The 15,790-nt window shown below is 45.6% G+C and overlaps 1 protein-coding gene across 3 annotated transcripts in view; it reads left to right on the forward strand.

The window, feature by feature from the left end:
- Positions 1–11,268: 11,268 nt before the first annotated feature.
- Positions 11,269–15,790, forward strand: part of ndfip2 (Nedd4 family interacting protein 2) — an 80,836-nt gene continuing 76,314 nt past the window's right edge. Inside the window, exon 1 of one of the 3 annotated variants that reach the window (XM_055636788.1) lies at positions 11,269–11,572. In XM_055636788.1, coding sequence (XP_055492763.1) covers positions 11,534–11,572 — 39 coding nt within the window. In that variant the 5' untranslated portion in view covers positions 11,269–11,533. The remainder of the gene's footprint in view (positions 11,573–15,790) is intronic. The other 2 variants (XM_055636787.1, XM_055636789.1) reach the window with 2 other exon arrangements.

The following is a 15,790-nucleotide window of genomic DNA, read 5'->3' on the forward strand; positions in this document are numbered from 1 at the left end:
CATTAACACCTCTACTTCCTGAGAAGATTACGGAGATTTAGTATGTCAGAGAGGATTCTCTTGAACTTCTACAGGTGTACAGTGGAGAGCAAATTGACTGGTTGCACCATGGCCTGGTTCGGCAATCTTGAACGCCCAGGAGTGTAAAAGACTGCAAAAAGTTAACACTGCCCAGTCCATCACCGGCTCACCACCAGCAAAGGGATTTATCGGAGTCGCTGTCTCAAAAAGTCAGTCAGCATCATCAGACCCACACCATCCTGGCCACACACTCATTTCACCCCTGCCATCGGGAAGAAGGTACAGGAGCCTGAAAACTATAACATCCAAATTCAGGAACAGCTTCTTCCCTGCAGCCATCAGGCTATTAAACACTACAACCTCAAATAAGCTCTGAACTACAATGGACTATTATTATTAGTATTGCACTACTATTGTTTGTTTTTTGTGTGAACGTATCTGTGTGTATGTGTACAATTTTTCGTCAGCTCACTCACCGTTCTCCTGTGCTGCGAGTACAACAAGTTTCCTTCAGATCAGTAGTATATTGTAAAAGTTAGCAAGGTTTAAAAATCGTAAAAACCGCACGTGGCGGGAGAGATCTTCTCTCCCGCCAGTCAGTGCCGCACGGATTGGTCTCTTCTCCTGTCACTTCCCGGGATGGTCCACCCCTTCCTGTGCCATTGCGTCTTTACTGGAGCTGAGGGACGCAGCTGGTGGCCGGCTGAGATCTCCAACCGGACACAATTTTGGGAGGAAACGGAAGCGGCCCGGCGCAGAGTCAAGAGATGTCGCCAAATGTAAAGCGGAGAGTCTGATCCCGGCGGGGGAGAGCATCCAGCACACGCTGTGAGTCCCAAACACACCACCATCGCAACGCTCCGCAGCTCCAGCCCCTTCCCCTTTGGTCCCCCTCGCTGGCTCCTGCCCCCCTCCCCCATGATACCCCCTTCTCCTCCATGGCTCTTCCCCCGTCTTTTATCCAAGATAACGCGGCTGTAGCTAATAGTGCTTCCGGGCCAAGCCGAGGATTCCAAGGCCTGCCTCTAAGGGCTGATGTTCCTATGGGGCATGGAGCGGCAACCTCGAGATCCTGGGGAAGTGAGGAGGGAGTGTGGGAAAGGAGAGGGGCTAGAGGGAGAGCAGGGGAGTAGGGAAGGGAAAGTTTATGGAGGGGAGTGACTAGGGGAAGGGAGAGGTGAGGGAGGTGTAACTGTCCTCCCTATGTGTTTGTGTGCAGTAGAACGTAGATTGACAGCCAGCCAAACTCGATTAAATAACAAAATGCGAGCCAGGAAGTTAGCATCTCAGCTCTCAAGTTTAATGACTTTCCAGTGCTGTTACATTCTTGTCATTGAAAAAGAGTGAAAACTATAAAGGAAAATGAAGATACACCAATTACTGTTCTTTACAGAAATATACATTTAGATGGAAATAAACAAATCTTCTGATACAGTGAAACATATAGGGCAAAATATACAATAAACAATATACTTAAATCCAGCTAATGCCACTACAAATCCTATTCACTGTATGTTAACTATGCTACAACATGACTGCATACTAACAAACTGAACATTCACAAATGCTCTGGAATTAAACATCATCCATCATAAATACTCTTCAATATAGGATTCTAAGCATAAAGTAAACAAACTGAACTTACATCCATTCTTAAGTGTAACAAGCCAGGATTGGAAAGGATTGCTTCTGATGTTATGCCAGGCAAACAAAAGACAGGAGACTACTTCTTGCTTCCTATTTCCTGTGTGCAACAGCCATTTCACAATAAAGGTCCAACAAATGGCACTATTGCATATGAATTCAAGCAGAGGACAGAATGGGAGGGATTGGGGGAGGGGAGGAGGAGAGGCAAAAGAAGAGGAAGGGTGAAGAGGAGGGGAGTGAGTGCTAGGGATAAAGGGAAATGAGCTGCTCCTGTGCAGTTGGGGGCTATGGGTGAGTGGTGGAATATTGCATTGGGGGACTACGCCTCCTGTGTGACAGGGACCCAACGGGTTCAAGAGATTCAAGATTCAAGAGAGTTTATTGTCATGTGTCCCTGATAGGACAATGAAATTCTTGCTTTGCTTCAGCACAACAGAACATAGAAGGCATGACTACAGAACAGATCAGTGTGTCCATATCTTATATTACTAAAACTCTGATCTTGACCGCTTTTGGCCCACTGTGCTTTGATTTCCGACAGAACGCATCCACCTACGGCCGTCATTTTTACCCACCTCGCTCAGAGCCCCACTCCGCCTTATGGGTGCGGAGGATTTTTCCCATCGATGAAAAATCAGAGAGATATTAATTCACCATTCTCTCTGCTGCCCCTGCTGGAGGGAGGGGGAGGGACTATAAAACCAGGAAGTGGTGTGCCTCACTTAGTCTCTGCAAGATGGATGAAGCCAAGGGTCACGTCTCTCTGAGCTCTGAATAACACTGAACAAACATCTACACAACTGTGAGTCCCCTTAATGTGGTTTGAAAAATGAAAATATGGTTTGTTTGAAGTAAAAAGGCACTGCCTGCAAATGGAGGCTTGGGTGCTTTGGCTTGAAGTTGAAAGGCATTACTTACTGCAAATGGTGGCTTGGGTGCTTTGGCTTGAAGTTGAAAGGCATTGCTTACTGCAAATGGTGGTGTGGGTGTATTGGCTTGACATTGAAAGGCACTACTTACTGCAAATGGTGGCATGAAGTTGAAAGGCACTACTTACTGCAAATGGTGGCTTGGGTGCTTTGGCTTGAAGTTGAAAGGCACTACTTACTGCAAATGGTGGCTTGGGAGCTTTGGCTTGAAGTTGAAAGGCACTACATACTGCAAATGGTGGCTTGGATGTTTTTGCTTGAAGTTGAAAGGCACTACTTACTGCAAATGGTGGCTTGGGTACTTTGACTTTAAGTTGAAAAGCACTACTTACTGCAAATGGTGACTTGGGTGCTTTGGCTTGATGTTGAAGACACTACTTACTGCAAATGGTGGCTTGGGTGCTTTGTCTTGAAGTTGAAAGGAACTACTTACTGCAAATGGTGGCTTGCATCCTGCTCATAGTGGTAAGAAACTCAACTTGAATTTGGTGGCCTTGGACCCTGTTTGAAATGGTAGGAACATGGATTTGAATTTGGTGGCCTTGCACCCTGCTTGAAATCGAATTTCAAGGAATAGTCATGAGTCAACTGCCAGCCCACCAGCCGTGAGTGAGCTGCCAGCAGATCAGGCTTGAGGGACTGAGCTGCCACCCCAAGAACCCATACCAGCACTCCAGAAAGCCCCCCCACTGGCCACCAATATTGGAATTGGTGGAGAAGTGGAAAATTGCGTCGGGGAACCAGCCCTCCTGTGTGAACATGGCACCCAACATGTCCCACTTAATCTAGTACCATAATATAAATATATACACACATGAATAAATAAACTGATAAAGTGCAAATAACAGATAATGGGCTATTAATGTTCTTGGTTCTTGGTTTCTTGGTCCTCCAAAATATTCCAAACGGAATTTAAACTGGAGGTGGTGAAGGGAGAGCCAGAAAGGGTTATTGGGAAGAAAGAGCTACTTTAAATTTAGTTGCATCCGGTTGGGTAACTATAGTTGGGTGGAGATTATTCCATGCTTTAATTGTGTGGGGGAAGAACGGATTGCTGTATACATCTGTCTTTGTAGCTGGGATCACAAATTGGATTGAATGCCCTCGTCTGTTCCTAATTGGTTTGGGTTTGGTGTAGGTCTTGTAGTCTATGTCGAGCTGACCATTTATCATTTTGTAAAAACAGGTCAAACAGTGAGCTTCACGTCTGTCTTGGAGAGGGTTCCACCCCAGAGAATTCAGAAGTTTGGTGACACTCGCTTCTCTCTCATAGGTGTTAGTAACAAATCGAGCTGCCTCTCTTTGAACACGTTTGATGGAAGAAATGTTTTTATTCAGAGTTCAGAGTTTTGTCTGAGCCAAGTTTAATAGCCTGATGGCTGTGGGGAAAGTAGCTATTCCTGAACCTGGTTGTTGCAGTCTTCAGGCTCCTGTACCTTCTACCTGAAGGTAGCGGGGAGATGAGTGTGTGGCCAGGATGGTGTGGGTCCTTAATGATACTGCCAGCCTTTTTGAGGCAGGGACTGCAGTAGATCCCATCGATGGAAGGGAGGTCAGAGCCGATGATGGACTGGGCAGTGTTTACTACTTTTTGTAGTCGTTTCCGCTCCAGGGCGCTCAAGTTGCCGAACCAAGCCACGATGCAACTGGTCAGCATGCTCTCTACTGTGCACCTGTAGAAGTTAGAGAGAGTCCTCCTTGACAAACCGATTCTCCGTAATCTTCTCAGGAGGTAGAGGCGCTGATGTGCTTTCTTAATAATTGCATCAGTGTTCTTGGACCAGGAAAGATGTGTACGCCCAGGAATTGGAAGCTCTTGACCCTTTCCACCATCGACCCGTTGATATAAACGGGACAGTGGGTCCCCATCCTACTTCTTCCAAAGTCCACGATCAGTTCCTTGGTTTTGCTGGTGTTGAGGGCCAGGTTATTGTGCTGGCACCATATGGACAGTCGCTCGATCACTCTTCTATACTCTGACTCATCCCCATCAGTGATACATCCCACAACAGTGGTGTCGTCAGCGAACTTGATGATGGAGTTCGCACTATGACCGGCGACGCAATCATGAGTATAGAGTGAGTAAAGCAGGGGGCTGAGCATGCAGCCCTGAGGTCCTCCCATGCTTATTGTTATCGGGGCTGACACATTTCCACCAATACGAACAGACTTTAGGAGGGCACATCATCCGAGGACGTACACTCCATTGAGGATAAATGGGGATCCTAGAAGGCAAGAGGGGACAAGAAGGCTCTGCAGAGAGTAGTGCGTTCGGCCAAACGCACTATGGGAACTTCACTTGCCCCCCTGCAAGAACTATACATTAGGAGGTGCAACTCCAGAGCCAACGATATCATGAGAGACCCCTTCCCTGCACTGAGTGATGTCGACTGGAATATGTTCGAAGCAAGTTCCAGTGACGTCAGTGAGTTCGCGGAAGCAGTCATGGACTTCATCGCAACAATAACCGACAACATCGTCCCCACGGTAAGGGTAAGCACCTTCCCGAACCAAAAACCCTGGGTAGACAGATCTGTTCGTGTGGCCTTGAATGCTCGTACCGCTGCCTACAACTCGGGCTTGGCATCAGGAAACATGGACGTCTACAAGGCAGAGTCCTACCGAATGCGAAGGGCGGTGAAGGACGCAAAGAGAAGGTACAGGGACAAGATGGAGTTACAGATGGAGCAGCAGGACACCAGAAGCCTGTGGCAGGGGCTACGGATTGTAACCAACTACCGAAGCACCGCTCCCTCATCCGCATGTGCCGGCACCTCCCTAGCTGACGACCTGAACTCCTTCTACGCTCGTTTCGAGAGGGGCAACACCACTCCAGGTCTGCCGACTATCGACAATACCGACAGCGGGCTGGCTACCGAAGCTGAAGGGAGGAATATGCACACATTCTCGCTGTCCGAGCACGACGTGAGGAGGGCACTGACATGGGTGAACACAAGAAAAGCTGCAGGCCCCGATGGCATCTCGGGGCGAGTACTCAAGTCCTGTGCTACGCAGCTAGCTCCAGTGCTCACTACATTATTCAACCTCTCCCTGGACAAGTCCGTGGTCCCTGCCTGCTTCAAAAAATCCATCATTGTACCGGTACCAAAAAATGCCTCCCCAGCCTGCCTGAATGACTACCGTCCGGTGGCCCTTGCCTCGGTAGTCATGAAATGCTTTGAGAGGCTGGTGAAGAATCACATCTGCGCCTTCCTCCCTCGGAACATGGACCCGTTGCAGTTTGCATACCGTCCGAACAGGTCCACGGACGATGCGGTCTCCCAGGTCTTGCACACCGCTCTCTCCCATCTGGACAGCCAGAAGGGGGGCTACGTGAGGATGCTGTTCATAGACTACAGTTCAGCCTTCAACACGATAGTCCCCAACAGACTGGCCGGGAAGCTACTGGAATTGGGGCTCAACACCTCCCTCTGTGCCTGGGTCCTGGACTTTCTCACCGCCAGGCCCCAGGTAGTCACGATGGGAAGGAATACATCGAAGTCCCTCACCCTGAGCACAGGATCGCCCCAGGGTTGCGTCCTCAGCCCCCTATTGTACTCCCTGTACACACATGACTGTGGGGCTAGGTTCAGCTCCAATTCAATAATTAAGTTTGCTGATGACACTGTGGTGGTGGGCCTGATCTCAGACAATGATGAGAGGGCCTACCGGGAGGAGGTGGCTGATCTAGCACTCTGGTGCCAGGAGAACAGCCTCCTCTTGAACATCAAAAAAACGAAGGAGCTGATCATGGACTTTAGGAGGGCACATCATCCGAGGACGTACACTCCATTGAGTATAAATGGGGATCCTGTGGATAGGGTGAACTGTTTTAAATATCTGGGAGTCCACATCTCTGAGGATATGACATGGTCATCACACGCCTCAGCACTGGTGAGTAAGGCAAGGCAGCGCCTTTACCACCTCAGGCAATTGAGGAAATTCAGAGTGTCTCCGAGGATCCTCCAGTGCTTCTACGCAGCGGCTGTGGAAAGCATCTTCTCCGGGAACATTACCATCTGGTTCGGGAATTGCTCTGCCAAGGACAAGAAGGCTCTGCAGAGAGTAGTGCGTTCGGCTGAACGCACTATGGGAACTTCACTCACCCCCCTGCAGGAACGATACAACAGGAGGTGCAACTCCAGAGCAAACAAAATCATGAGAGACCTCTTCCATCCCTGCAACGGACTGTTCCAGCCGCTACGGTCAGGCAAACGCCTCCGTTGCCATGCAGTGAGAACTGAGAGGTTGAGAAGGAGTTTCTTCCCAGAGGCAATTCGGACTGTAAACGCCTTTCTCACCAGGGACTAACTGTACATAACGTTTTTCCTTCTATTATTTATTATGTAAAATAATATGTGTGTTATGATTGTGTTTATAATTTGTTTGGTTGTTTTGTTGTTCCGCGAGCATTGCCACTTTCATTTCACTGCACATCTCGTATGTGTATGTGACAAATAAACTTGACTTGACTTGACTTGACTTCCACACCTGCTACGGACTGTTCCAGCTGCAACGGTCAGGCAAACACCTCCGTTGCCATGCGGTGAGAACGGAGAGGTTGAGAAGGAGTTTCTTCCCAGAGGCCATTCGGACTGTAAACGCCTATCTCACCAGGGACTAACTCTACTGAATGTTTTTCCTTCCATTATTTATTATGTAAAAGAATATGTGTGTTATGATTGTGTTAATAGTTTGTTTGGTTGTTTGTCTTTTTGCTCAAAAGTCCACGAGCATTGCCACTTTCATTTCACTGCACATCTCGTATGTGTATGTGAAAAGTAAACTTGACTTGACTTGACTTCAGACTGTGGTCTGTGAATGAGGAAGTTGAGGATCCAATTGCAGAGGGATGCTCAGAGACCCAGTTCTGCGAGTTTGGTAAGCAGCTTAGAGGGGATGATTGTATTAAATGCCGAGCTGTAATCAATGAATAACAGCCTGACGTATGGGTTTTTGTTGTCCAAGTGGTCCAGAGCGGAGTGGAGAGCCAGCAAGATCGCATCCACCGTTGATCTGTTGTGGCGATAAGCAAACTGCTGTGGGTCCAGGTTTTTGTCGAGGTAGGAGTTATAGACTTCCTGCCTTCTCCCCATATCCCCTGACTCTGCTATTTTTAAAAGCCCTATCTAGCTCTCTCTTGAAAGCATCCAGAGAACCTGCCTCCACTGCCCTGTGAGGCAGAGAATTCCACAGGCTCACCACTCTCTGTGAGAAAAAGTGTTTCCTCATCTCCATTCTAAATGGCTTACTCCTTATTCTTAAACTGTGGCCCCTGGTTCTGGACTCCCCCAACATCGGGAACATGTTTCCTGCCTCTAGTGTGTCCAAGCCCTTAACAATCTTATATGTTTCAATGAGATATCCTCTCATCCTTCTAAACTCCAGAGTGCACAAGCCCAGCTGCTCCATTCTCTCAGCAGATGACAGTCCCGCCATCCTGGGAATTAACCTTGTAAACCTACGCTGCACTCAATCTAGCAAGAATGCCCTTCTTCAAATTAGGGGACCAAAACTGCACACAATACTCCAGGTGTGGTCTCACTAGGGCTCTGTACAACTGCAGAAGGACCTATTTGCTCCTATATTCGATTCCTTGTGTTATAAAGGCCAACATGCCATTCGCTTTCTTCACTGCCTGCTGTACCTGCATGTACAAGTACCCCCAGATCCCGTTGTACTTCCCCTTTTCCCAACTTGACACCATTTAGATAGTAATCTGCCTTCCTGTTTTTGCTACCAAAGTGGATAACCTCACACTTATCCGCATTAAACTTAATCTGCCATGCATCTGCCTACTCCCCCAACCTGTCCAAGTCACCCTGCATTCTCAGAGACAATGCATTGAGCTCGTCAGGGAGTGATGTTTCGCCAACATTCGAGCTGCCTCCTGATTTCGCCTTGTAGGAGTTGATTTGCGCCATAATCAATCTCTCAAAACACTTCATCTCCACGGACGTTAGTGCCACTGGTCGATAGTCATTGAGGCACTTCACCTTGCTCTTCTTGGGCACTGGTATAATTGATGCCCTTTTACAGCAGGTGGGAACCTCAGACCTCAGAAGTGAGAGGTTGAAAATGTCCGTAAAAACTCCAGCCAGTTGGTCCACACAGGTTTTTAGAACACGACCGGTTATACCATCAGGTCCAGGCACTTTTCGAGGGTTCACTCCTCTGAAGGATTTCCTGACGTTGGCCTGTGACTGTGACTGAAATACCATCACAGCGAATGAGGGCTCGGGAAGGCACATAAGTATTCTTCGTATCAAAGCGTGTGTAAAACGCATTGAGCTCGTCAGGGAGTGATGTTTCGCCGGCGTTTGAGCTGCTTCTGATTTTAGCCTTGTAGGAGGTGATTGCATTCAGGCCTCGCCACAGTTGCCGAACATCTGTCTCATCCTCCAGTTTGGAGCAGAAGTCCCTTTTGGCCTTTTTGATGACCTTACCAAGGTCGTGTCTGGACCTCTTGCAGACCACTGTATCATCAGACATGAATGCCTGGTGTCTGGTCTTCAGAAGAGTGCAGATCTCAAAGTTTATCCAAGGTTTCTGATTGGGAAACACTCGGAAGGTTTTTGTGGGGATGCAGTCCTCCACACATTTCTTTATGAAGCCTGTAACGACTGTGGCGTATTCGTTCAAGTCCGTTGCTGAGTCCTTGAACATTGCCCAGTCTACAGACTCCAAACAGTCCTGGAGTTCCTCTGCCACTCCCTCCCCCTCCCGACCAGCTCTGTACTGTCCTCACCTCTGGGAGTGCGCTCTTTACTTGCTGCCTGTAGGCAGGAAGAAGCAGTAGTATGGTCAGATTTACCGAAGTGAGGGCGAGGGATAGAGTGATAGGCATTCTTGATGGTGGTGTAGCAGTGGTCGAGGGTGTTTGGTCCTCTGGTGCAGCAGGAGACATGTTGGTGGAAGTTAGGGAGCGATTTCTTGAGGTTTGCCTTATTGAAGTCCCCAGCAATGGTGGTATATGCCACGAGGTAAGATGTCTGCTGTTTGTTGACCATGGCGTGCAGTTCCTCCAGTGCCAGACGGACGTCTGCCTGGGGTGGGATATAGACTGCGGTTAGGATGATGGAGGTGAATTCCCTTGGGAGGTAGAAGGGACGGCACTTCTCCGCCAAATGTTCGAGGTGTGGAAAGCAGGAGTTGGGCAGGACTGCCACGTCTGAGCACCATGCAGAGTTGACCATGAGGCAGACGCCCCCTCCTCTCCCTTTCCCAGATGCCAGTGTATGGTCCATACGGTGGATGGACCACTTAGTCCAGTTTATTATATTGTTTACAGTGTACTATGTTTACATATTCTGTTGTGCTGCAGCAAGTACGAATTCCATTGTTCTATCTAGGACATATGACAATAAAACACTCTTGACTCGACTTGCCAGACACATTATCCTATATACACTGCTACAGATACATTAATTCCAATATATCGGCGAGAGCAAACACAGTCTCGGTAATTGTTTAAGTGAACACATCCGCTCCGTCCGCCTAGGCCTACATAATCTCTGGGTTACAAAACACAAACACCCCCTTCCATTCCCATACTGACCATTCTGTCCTGGGCCTCCTCCACTTTCAGAGTTAGACCCACCGCAAATTTGAGGAATAGCACCTCATATTTCGCTTGAGCAGCTTACAACCCAGCCACATGAGTTTTGATTTGTCTAACTTCTGGTCTCGCTTCAATGTAACCCTTGATTTCTCCCTCTCTCTCCGTTCCTCCCCTATCCTAGTTCTCCGACTAGTTCTACTGACCTCCTGATCAAATATTACTGATTGTATGCCTCATTGTCACCTTCCCCTCGGTTAACAATGAACCATTCTACATTTCCTTATCGACATCTGCTTTGATCTGTCGATTTCACACCCTACCTTTCCATATCTCTAGGCTCCTTCTCCCCGGCTCCCAGTCTGGAGAAGGGTTTCGACTTGAAACGTCACCAATTCCTTCTCTCCTGAGACGCTGCCTATCCCGCTGAGTTACTCCAGCATTTGGCGTCTATCTACACGATCCCATTTTCTCCATACCCTAATCCCACAAGCCCCATCACAGCCTGTTGCCCAACGGATCACCGGTTCCTCGCTCCCCTCCATTGAATCTGTCCAAAGCAAGCGTTGTCTGCGGAGGGCGCTCAGCATCGCCAAGGACTGCTCTCACCCCAACCATGGACTGTTTACCCTCCTACCATCCGGGAGGCGTTACAGGTCTCTCTGTTGCCGAACCAGCAGGTCAAGGAACAGCTTCTTCCTGGCGGCTGTCACTCTACTCAACAACGTACCTCGGTGACTGCCAATCAGCACCCCCGCCGGACACTTATTATTATTTATTCAAATCATTTGCTATTTTGCTCTTCCAGGGAGATGCTAAATGCATTTCGTTGTCTCTGTACTGTACACTGACAATGACAATTAAAATTGAATCTGAATCTGAATCTAAATATACCATATACCGCAGATTCTCCCTACTACCTATTTTCACCCTTCTTCAAATCACCCATGCAGCATATTTTGTCATCCTACAATCCCACTCACCATATTTAATCGACTCCCCCACACTACTAAATTGGGGATCCCACCCCCCTCTTCAACTCAAGCTGCCTGAAAGGCCATGACGCTAGACGAGCGGCGGGGGCGCGGCGGGACGTTCCAAGGAAGTGACATCATAAAGGGCAGGCCTGCGCCGCGTTCAGTGCGCCGACCGACCGACCGGCTTTGGAATCGTTGGCGGCGGGTTGTTTACTTTCAGTCGGCAGTTGGGGAGGGCAGCGGCAACAGGAGGAGGCAGAGGCGGCAGGGGTAAAGGCGGCGGGCTGAACGAGATCGTGAGTTAACGTCGAGTGCAATAACAACAGCAGCAGCAGCAGCAGCGGAGCGAGCGTGTTGGGGGAAGGAAGCGACGGGCGGGCGTTTCTGCTGAGGCAGCGAGGATGATGCAGCATCACCAGGCCTGCAGTCGCTACCAGGCGGTGAGTCTGTTCCTCCCTTCCTCTACCCTCCCCACCCCACCCCGAGCCCCAGTGTTTGTAGGTCGATCGGCAATCGGGTCCCCTCTTATTTAGGTCGCTGGTCCCTGTCCTGCTGCAGAGTCTCGACCTCGAACGTCCACTGTGGTCCCCCCCTCCCCGACAGATGCTGCTCGACCCGCCGAGAGTTCATCTGACAGTTCATTTATATTTGCACCCCAGTTATGGATTTTGCTCCTTTTGGGGTGCGCATTCTGATCACTATGTCTGTGCCGTGGGACGAGGAAAGATCTGCTCCGTGACCAACGCGTAGATTTTCCTTTACTGCGGCGTATTTGTGCGTTGTCGTTTCCACCCACAGTGCTCCATTGCGGCGATTGTCAGTTTGTGTGTAGGTAGTGTATGTAGGAGGTGGTGGTGTTGGCGTTTTTTAATCTGTCGCTGTCATACATGTCTAGAGTGAGGCAACTGTAGTTGGTTCAAAGGCAAATGACAGGTGGTGTCGAGGCCTGACATATTGCACTGGCAGATCAGACTTTGTAATGTCATAATTTTAATGAAGGTAGAATTTCAAAAGCAACGTTATTAACTTATTAATCTTTTGCGAGGATAGATAATGAAACTGAAAACCTTTTTATCCGAGCAGTTTATTGTAACAGTTGATGTTCGATTTTGTTTTTGAACATAATGTATGAATAGGTGGTTTAAATTTTGCTCATAAATATTTTAAATGATACATCGTTTGGTTTTTGTACTATGATATCCTAGACTAAAATCATTTTGACTGTGACCAGATTTTAGTGCACTTAGGATATAATATTTATGCAGTTAATAATTATGATACTGTAACATTGGCTTGTATATTTCTGGGAATCAATGTTTCTGTTTCTGTTTCTGGATTAAACATATGAAGTATTAAGTGGTTCATATATAAAAAATAAAATGGTAGGTGATTTTATTTTTGGTTTATACCTTTGAATTGTATTAATATGTAAAAAGTGATTTTATTTTTGGTTTGTACCCTGTTTATCTTTTGTGGCTTAGATTGTATCTTTAACTGTTGAATTCCATCAGGGATGTTTAGAAAGATAATTTTATTAAATTCTGTATTCGGTATAGAGGAACACTTCCTGTCAGAATGCCCAAGATAGAGAGATTTTGAGACAATAAAAAGTTCATCTGATAGAAGATTTTGCAGCAAAAAGAGAGAGGTCAGGATGCAGCAGTCAGGGAAAATGTTGCAGATGAAATAAACTGAACATTCCATCCTTGGAGGCGGAATACACATGGAAATATCAGAACAACAAGGTTTTCGTGTTTAGGAAGAGGTTAAAGGGTGTATTATTTTGGTTGTAGGCTTGGAGCGTAGTAAGGATGGAGATGATGCCTGATTTGCACATAATGAAAGATGCATGACAGAGTTTTATACTATTTGAATGTTGTTGAGAGTTGTAGGGAAACCAGAAAATGCAACATTGAATCTGGAAATGCTGGTCATTTTTTAAAGTTTGCCCTCCTTCCTGGTCTCTTGCCATCTTCCAGAGGTTGCTGATGGACAGAATGAGGTTTCAAGACCAGCTGAGAGGATTAGCGGTGTAGTAGTTACTGTTTGTTTTCAATTACCTTTTCATTTAAATACAAATAATTGATTAAATCTGGAATTAAAAAAAAAAACATTCATCATGGTGGTAGTCAGAAAGAAACTGTTTCTCTAATATCTGTCTGGGAAGGAATCTGATTCTGCCCCGTTTGTGATGTCAGTTCCACAGACATGTGACTGACTTGGCGGTCATCTGAAATGGCCAAGCAAGTCACTCATTCATTTCAGTGGAAGTTGGGGATAGACAATAAACAGTGACAGAGTCCGTTGCACCAACATCTGGTAAATCAAATCAAGAATTTGTTTGGAAATGCAGAGGTGTTGTGATGGGATTGAATTTGTTGCTCGTGAATACTCCTGGTGGTTTACTGACACATCTTCCTTTCTGATGTGTGTTTGAATATTGTTTACTGTGTATATTTGCACAACATTTTTATCTATCAAATTCCTAATTCTGAGAAAGCTGTAGAGGAAAGTGCAATAGCATAATTTAAAAGGCATTTAGGCATGCCCGTAGATAGGAAAGGTCTAGAGGGTTACGGGCCAAATGCAGACACCTTTCTGGATATGAAGCAAATCGAGGGATATAGTGACAGTGCAGGAAAATGGGTGCTCCTGGATCTTGATGAACAGGATTTAGGGCCAGGTAACCTACTCCTTGTTCTAAACCTATAGTTATCATTGTCTTTCTCTGAATGGAGGTGTTTATCATTGATGATTTGGTATCTAAAACAAATTAGCGATTGTAAAAAGATGAGACTGGGCTTGGATTCTGGAAGAAGAATATGCTGTTTGATAAAGGTTTGATCAGTTGAATCTCTAGTTCACTTTAATGTTTCTGTTGTTGGTGGATTGGTTGGGCCAAAGGATTTGGGACAATTATTGTCATGAAATACTTTTTTCATTGTTGCTGATATTTTATGATTCATTATAATATAGAGATTGGATCTGGTTCTCATTCGTGACAGTTTTTTGGTAATGATACCATAGGCTTATTATTCTCTTTTTTTTACTTGCCTCAATACAAACAAAAACGTTAGGGATTTCAGTCCATTTAAAATTATGGAATTCCACTAGAATTGTGGGAGTCCTTGGGCATTCTTGCCCCCACCTTCTCTTCATTGCAATTCACTATTTTGCATTCATGAAAGCCATTTTGTAAAGAATGGATCCATTATGGTAAGGAGTCAAGGAGGATGTCACAGCTTTTCATCCGGTTGAGCAGAAATAAAATGCCTATTTAAGATGCCCAGCTTGAAGGTGTGTTTAAAATCTGAACAAATCCCACCACTAAATTCCCAGATTCACAGGGTAACATTGGTTTCAGAGATTAAGGAATTTCTTATTTTCTGGTTTATACAGTAGACCGAACGCATTCATTGAAACATGCCAGTCAGTAAAATGTATTATAAAATTAATCAGAATTGAAATTTATAAACTGTTCTGGATATCCTCAAAGAAAGCAGAATGTAGTATTTGAAAAGTATTATATAATGTTGTCTGTCAAGCCAGAAGATCCTGAAAAAGTTACTTTTATTTGGCTTCATCAATCCCCCTACCCCACAAAATAACAAAACAATTTGCATAACAAGATGTGGGCGTATATCTGGAATTCCCCTCAATGCATTTGGAAAAAGTGAGATGCACATAGTTGTATAAAATTAAGAAACTTTTTCCGTCGTGAAGCTGGCTAAACCAAAAAATTGTAGCCTTGGGGCAAATCAATAGTTAACTTTTCCAAATTGTAATATATAAAGTGAGATATAGCGGAAGAAGGAAAGAAAAATATTTGGATCTCTCAACTTTGAAAGTTTGAGAACCAGCATTTGAATTTATTTGTTTTTTAAATGTGTTGTGTTGCTTAATAGATAACAACAATTAGACTATGTGAAGTTTTACTTTAAATGTCAATTATTTCCCAAAATATTATCAAGGCGAATGCAAATATAAAGGTAGGAATAACACTCATAAAGTGACTAAGGATTATTTTGACCCTTGACACCAATACAACCACCCCTACTGTCTGAGTTATTATCCACTGACAAATGCAACCACCCCTGCACTCTAAGTTATCAACCATTGACAGGAAGGAAAGAGTGGCATTTCCCATTAATGTAATACTTTAAAGATTTCCAAACTAAAAAATAGTTGCTGGGTTGTGCAAGGAGATTTTAAGGAACAATTTAAAGGAGTTTTGTGGAAATCAATTGGCATTTAGGTTCCTGGTAGTTGAGACTTGGCTGCAAGTTGTAAAGTATGTTTGGGAGGCAAGAATTTAAGGAGATTGGGCAACTTCAGGTGTTTTGAAGTTGAAACAGATGAAAAACATAAGTTAGGAATTGACAATGAAATATATGAACCAACTTATTGTGGATTTGTATAGGTCATCAAATACAGGAAAGATGATGGGTGTACAGAATAATACAAATCCTAGGCAGCAGAATTTTAAATGACTTCAAGTGTACAAAAGGTCAAGAAAAAAAAAGGAACAGAGGAATAAAATCAAGTCTAAAGGTAATAAACAAACAGATGTGTGAGGATTTCACTCATGGATGGGCTGCCTCAGTCTAGTTGGGTAATGCTAAGAAAGTAGCAACAGAAAATGTACCTGATGGCTTATT

The sequence above is a fragment of the Leucoraja erinacea genome, chromosome 6 (genome assembly GCF_028641065.1).
Source record: "Leucoraja erinacea ecotype New England chromosome 6, Leri_hhj_1, whole genome shotgun sequence".
Classification (NCBI taxonomy): Eukaryota; Metazoa; Chordata; class Chondrichthyes; order Rajiformes; family Rajidae; genus Leucoraja; species Leucoraja erinaceus.